The sequence below is a fragment of the Heterocephalus glaber genome, unplaced genomic scaffold (assembly GCF_053883595.1).
Source record: "Heterocephalus glaber isolate CG9 unplaced genomic scaffold, H.glaber_assembly_v1.0 deba00001579, whole genome shotgun sequence".
In the NCBI taxonomy this organism is placed as follows: domain Eukaryota; kingdom Metazoa; phylum Chordata; class Mammalia; order Rodentia; family Bathyergidae; genus Heterocephalus; species Heterocephalus glaber.
In genome coordinates, this window is record NW_028258360.1 from 3,247,144 (window position 1) to 3,253,482 (window position 6,339).

Consider the following 6,339-nt stretch of genomic DNA (forward strand, 5'->3'; position numbering starts at 1 on the left):
TTCGGGAGAACTAACATTATAACAATCAGGAATCTCCCAATCTATGTACATAGACTGTACTTCCACTTAATTAGAGCTTTAATTTCTCTCATTTGTGCTTTGTATTTTTCAATATAGAGTCCTACATGCCTTTTATTAATTTTTTCCTGTGTGCTCTATTTTTGGTGCTATTGTGAATTGATTTTAAAGAAGTTTAATTGTCTATTTGCTGCTTATACAAAAAAAGCCAACTCATTTTCCTATATAGACTTTACATCTTTACCAAATTCACTTATCAACTCTAATAATTCCCTTGTAATACTCCTGGATTTGGTGGAGATATGTTGCCTTTTACTGATTTTCCAAATTTAGTTAGGCATCACCTTGCAGGTCAGTAGTTCCAGCTACCTGGGAGGCTGAAGCAGTAGGATTGGTGAAACCCAGGAGCTGAAGGCCACCTGGGTAGCACAGCAAGACTCCATCTCAAATGATCTACTTGATTGTAATGAAGAAGAAAATAAGGCATGCTGCTGCCCTGAGCCTGCAGGATGTTATTTAACATGTTGACATATATTTATTTTATAGGCAAAGAAACCAGTTGTATAAAAGGACCTTGACAATAGCTGGCTAAACAAATGGTCATAAAAAAGTTTTTAAAGCTTAGTAGATGGAACACTGCTGAGATAAGGGATTCTCTTCGATTATTGCTCTGATAATATGGTAGTGACTTGCTCTTGTGAAAAGTTCCATTACACTGGTACTGTGAACCTACAGAAAACTGTGCTGTATCTTCTTCTTAACTATAGATGGGCAGATATTGTTACTGACCTAAACACTCAAAACCCAGAATACCTGGATATCCGGCACTTAGAGAGAGGACTGCAGTTTCGAAAAACAAAGAAGGTAAGAACACCGTTTTATTTGAAGGCATTTCCCACAAGACCAAAATGCAGTATTTTACTCAGTACTCTTTAGGTTGTAAGTTACGACCTGAAGAAACTTAATTCAGGCCATTTTAGACAGACAAGTGAAACTTATTTTAAGGACATAGAGCTATTTAGAATTCAAGGGTGAGGAGCCCAGCCTGGAGTTCTAATGGACTGATGCCGGGAGTCAAGTAGCTAGTATTCTCTCATTCTGCTAGAGGCCACATGTTGTTCTTAGTTCTTCTTTTACCTGGTTATTTCTTGAGGATTGTGATCCTTCAATTTATGGCTTCCTTTCAGATGAACAGACTGAGACTGACCTGCCTTGACCCAGTTTCATAGTCCTAACCTATCTAGGGCCAAATTAATTGTGGTTGTGTGTACAGACAAGGCTGTAGGGGGAGCTTTCAGAGAAAAGTAGGTAGGAGGTAGGCACTGAGTAGATGCCTGAATCCTAAAATTATACTAATGTAAGAATGTGAGAAGAATGGGAGAGGAAGAATGGTCTCGGTCTTTGAATTAGGCAGGTGCGGTGGTGAAAGTGTGTGTTGGCAGTGAGCTGTGGAGAGGCATATACGGAGGAGAGCATTGCTTTGGTGACTGTGGGCTTTGTTAGATTTTGTAGACAGTTTTCAGGAAAGATGCATAGGATAATGTGCTGTGATAATATCTGAACAGAAAAGTGCTGTTTTCAGGCAGGTAAAAGAGCATTAAAACAAGGGAGTTCTGTTAGCTTTCTATGGATGTGGCAAAATATCTGATATAAATCAACATAAAGGAGGAAAGATTTATTTTGGCTCTTGGTTTCAGAAGTTTTGGTCCTAGGTTGGCTGGCTCCATTGCTGTGGGCCTGCGGCAGGGCATGACAGAGGAAAGCTGCTCACCTCATCACATCCTGGAAGCAAGAAAGGAAAAAAGCCCCAAAGAAGGGCCACGGACAAGATATAGTCCTCACGGTCACGGCCCCAGATTTCACTCCCTTTGACTAGACCTCATGACCTAAGTTTTCATCACCTCCCAGTAATACGATTTTATCTGTGAATTAAACCACTGATGAAGTTATATCCCTCATGAGCCAGGCTCCTCCTGAAAGCCTCACCTCTGAACACAATATAGACTTTGGGGGGATATTTTAGATCTAAACCATAATAGGAGTCTAAAGGGACCCACAAATTTATACACATTTCTTTTATTTTCTTCACCTAACTTGGTTTTTTTTGTTTTTTTTCTTTAGGTTGGGGGAAATTTGCATTGCATTATAGCATTCCAGAGACTTAATTGGCAAAGATTTGGCCTTTGGAACTTTCCATTTGGAACCATTAGACAAGAATCCCAACCTCCAACACATGCGCAAGGAATTGCCAAATCTGAGAGTGAAGACAATATCTCCAAGAAGCAGCATGGGCGTCTGGGCCGCTCTTTCAGTGCTAGTTTCCATCAGGACTCAGCTTGGAAAAAGATGTCTAGTATCCACGAGAGAAGGAACAGTGGCTACCAGGGCTATGGTGATTATGATGGGAATGACTGAATATGCTGGGTACTGAACAACTCGTGTTACTCATACAGTGATTATGTACAGGACTACATTAAGACGGTAGAGATTTTACTGAGTCTACAGTAATAGGAATGGATTTTGTGGTACAAAGCATAACCTTGTAGTTCTCTAGTAAATAAGCTTATATATGATTATGATGGGTGATTTCAGATATATAAGCAGATAAGCACAGATTTTTGCCCTTTTAAAATGAAGAGTATATAAGCAATCTGGACAGAAAGTTTCATCCAATCAGATAAAATTACAACTGCCTCTAAACAAAAACACAAATTCACTTAACAGCATCCAGATTTGAAATACTTAAGCATGAAGTGATTTCTCATGACTTGATCCCTAGACATTTGGTACAGATAGTCATATTCCTAAGATCAAGATGTAAAGCACCATTTGCCCTTTAAGAACTCCAGTTCTTAAAGGCTGTCAATTTCTAGTTTTTGCTCATGATTAAGGCTAAGTTAAAATTATTTTGTGAGTCTAGTAGTTCTTTCAATTATAGTATCTTGTTTGCCTCATATGTTTCCTGTCTCAGGATTCTGAATAAAGAGGCAAAAGAGAAAAGACTCAAGAAACTGATCTTTTCTATTGGTGCAAATGGGTAACAGTGTATTGGTTCAGATATTCTTGACTCTAAACTTGGTATGTTTGGAGTGAATACTGACAAGAACAGTAGGTCTTGAAAAACTTGTGTAAGTCTAGAATAGGAATAGAGTCAAAGAACAAGTTTTCCATACTCATAGTAATCTGTGCGGGGAGATCTTCTGATACTTGATTGGTCCCTTACATGGAGTCATATGCTAACAACAGCATTGCAGATGCATTAGGAATGCCCCGGTCACTCAGAGGATAACTATCAGTATTCTAAACTGAGCAGTTTCCTTTTTTGAACTATATAGATAATTAGCTGTTTGAAGTGAGTGTTAAATATTTCAGAAGTTTGGATTTCATATACTTGAGCTCCTCTCTAGCTGCTGTCAGTTTTTCTGCTGCCAACCTGTGACTCAAGAACAACTAGGATCTCTTGTTCTTTCATTTCAGGGCCTTGTTCTAGGACTGAAATCAGTATCTTGGTAAATACAAGGTGCTGAAAATATTGGTAACCATATTGCAATACACCTCAAGGAGAGGGTTCAGATTTTTATTTTTAAAATGTGTTTCTTTTTTTCTCTTGAATTTTATATCCATTGATCCACTCATATGTCTAGCCTACGGAAAGGGTTACATATTATGAAATGGTCATTTTTCTGAAGAGAATATTTTGCTTGAAATGCAAATGACTGAAAGAGATTTGTAGGTTGTTGATTTTGTTACTTCATACTGGAACTTTTAAAAAGTTTTCATCAAATAAAGTTTTGTTTTCTACTTTTAATCATGTCAGTGTTATTGTGCATTTGTTTTAGGTAGGGAGTAGCTATAACTTCGGAGTATATGGTAATTTGTCAGTTCTGCCTTACTTAGTATAAGAAACCATCTTCAATCATTTATAATCAGTAAAACAATATGCATTATCATGAGTATGATTTCAGCTTTCTATAAGACTATAATAGGAAATAGGAAATAGAAAAGTTGTGTTATTCGTGTTTTGTTTGTAACTGTAAAATTGTAATTTTTGTAGGTCAAACAGTACTGAATATCAGCTCTTTCATATAGCTTAGCTGAATATTTCGGAGAAAAGGAAGGCAAGAAGAGTCGAGAAGAAAGGAGAAGAATGCAACATAAAATATCAAAGAATAGGGTGAGCCAAGGAAAGGAGGATGAGTTTATTCAGTCTACACCCTGACCATAGCCAATTTGAAAAATAATATATGTAAGAGCTTAACAGCTTTGCTTACAAGCGTGGCAGTTATTCAGAGCACAGTGAAGTTTAGGTTTAGTGGGACTATTTCTCCAGAAACAAAAAGTAGACAAGAGCTACTGCATACTTCTTTGAAAACTATTAACATTCTTGTCCTATTTAAATTCTTGGTTAACTCTTCTTAGCAGACTCCATAGATACAATAAAGTTTCAACTATTAGCTCTGCACTAACTAGCATTATCAACTTTAGGCGAGTTAAGATGTTATCATTTCTGTGGTAAGTAAAATGGGAAAATGGTTTGCAAGAATACTTAAGCTAAAACATGTAATATTTATTTTATTTTTATTATCTATTTATTTATTTTTGGTGGTACTGGGGATTGAATTCAATACCTCCACACTTAGCTACATCCTAGCCCTCTTTTCATTTGCTAAATTTTGAGTCAAAGTTTTGGTAAATCGCTAAGTTGTCCAGGCTGGGCTCAAATTTGCAATCTTCTTGCTCAGCCTCCAAGGGTGCTGGGATTACAGGTTTGTACCACCACACCTGGCTACACGCATTGTTTAGAACAATGCCTTGTAGATAGAAAGTGCTAGCTGTTATTCTAAAAGACTTATGTTTTACTGTTCAGATTATTTACAGATAGTTCTTTAAACATCATCTAAAGGAGCTGAGTCCTTGTGAATCAAGTATACACTTTTTAGTTGCTGTTCCTTTAAAACCATTTTATAAAACAAGTATTGTTTTCACTGGGTGTCACAGCACTTGGGAGGCTGAAGCAGGAGGATGCCACAAGTTCACGGCCAATCTGGATTACATAGCGAGACCCTGTCTCAAAACAAAAAACAAAAATCCAAGAAAACACTATTGCTTTGTTTTTTTAAGTACTTACAGTACTCAGGTGTCTACACTAGCTGTTTGTTTTTACCCAGATCTCAGGCAGAAACAAAAAAGTTCATTTAAAGCAAATCCTTTAGCCATTTGTGTTAGTTACCTTTCTCTCTCATTGCTCAGACAAAATACCTGGCACCCAAAGTTAAAAGGAAAGGGGTTTATTTGGCTTACAGTTCGTAGAAGTTTCAGTCCATAATCAGCCAACTCCAAGGCAGGGATGACAAATAGGCATGGCAGAGCAGAAACAACATGGCGCACACAAGACAAAGGTAGCAAGAGGGTTTAACAGCATCTTTCTGCCCCTTTTAACTTATTCAGCCTACTGGATGGAATTAGGGCTGTGTCAAACCAATCACTCACATGTAGTGTTTTAGTAATCACACGCCCTTAACCCCAGGATCACACATTCCAGATTCAGCTACCTCTCAGAAAGAAGGTCCCACCTCATCTGCATGAGGCTTTGGGGGGGGACATCTAAACATAAACCATAACACTGTTCCATTTCCCACTACTGTCACTGTTACAGAGCTGTGCTCCTCATTAGGCCAATTTGGTGCAGCAGGTATAGTTTTTTCCAACTTGCATTCTCTCAGACACCGAATGGCTCAGGGAGCTGCTATATGATCCATTATATTCTTCCATTTCACTCACGGCATTTCCACCCTACCAATCAGTCACTCAAAAAACTAACATGAGCATCACTTTCTAGTGGGCATTTCATGTTAAAACTCTGGTCTCAGAATGGCCCTGGGAAGTTGGTGGCATTGCTATTTTGTTGGCAGGAACTGAGGATCTCTCTGATGAAGAAAAATGCCTAGGATCAGAGCACCTTAGTTTGCTAGAGCTGCTATGACAAAATACCACAAACTGGGTATCTTAAAAAAAAACAAAAATACTTTCTCACAGTTCTGTATGCTAGAAGTCCTAGACAAGGTTTTGGCAGGTATGGCTTCTTCTCAGGCCTCTCCAACTTATAGATAACCACCGTCTCTATGCATCTTCTTGTGGCCTTTTCTCTGTGTGGGAATCCCTGGAATCTCTGTTCAAATTTCCTTTTTTTCTAAGAATGCCAGGCAGACTGGATTAGATGCTACCCTAATGGCTTGCATTTATTTATTTATTTATTTATTTAGGTCCTGGGGATTGAACTGAGGGTCTTGAGCGTGCTAGGCAAGCACTGTGCATTGAGCT

At 38.2% G+C, this 6,339-nt stretch overlaps 1 protein-coding gene across 6 annotated transcripts in view; it reads left to right on the forward strand.

Moving 5' to 3' along the window:
* Positions 1-3,826, forward strand: part of Bivm (basic, immunoglobulin-like variable motif containing) — a 36,762-nt gene extending 32,936 nt beyond the window's left edge. For all 6 annotated transcript variants that reach the window (XM_013077301.3, XM_004858571.4, XM_013077299.3 and 3 more), the window contains 2 exons: positions 786-882; positions 2,140-3,826. In XM_013077301.3, coding sequence (XP_012932755.2) covers positions 786-882; positions 2,140-2,433 — 391 coding nt within the window. In that variant the 3' untranslated portion in view covers positions 2,434-3,826. The remainder of the gene's footprint in view (positions 1-785; positions 883-2,139) is intronic.
* The last annotated feature ends 2,513 nt before the right edge of the window (positions 3,827-6,339 follow it).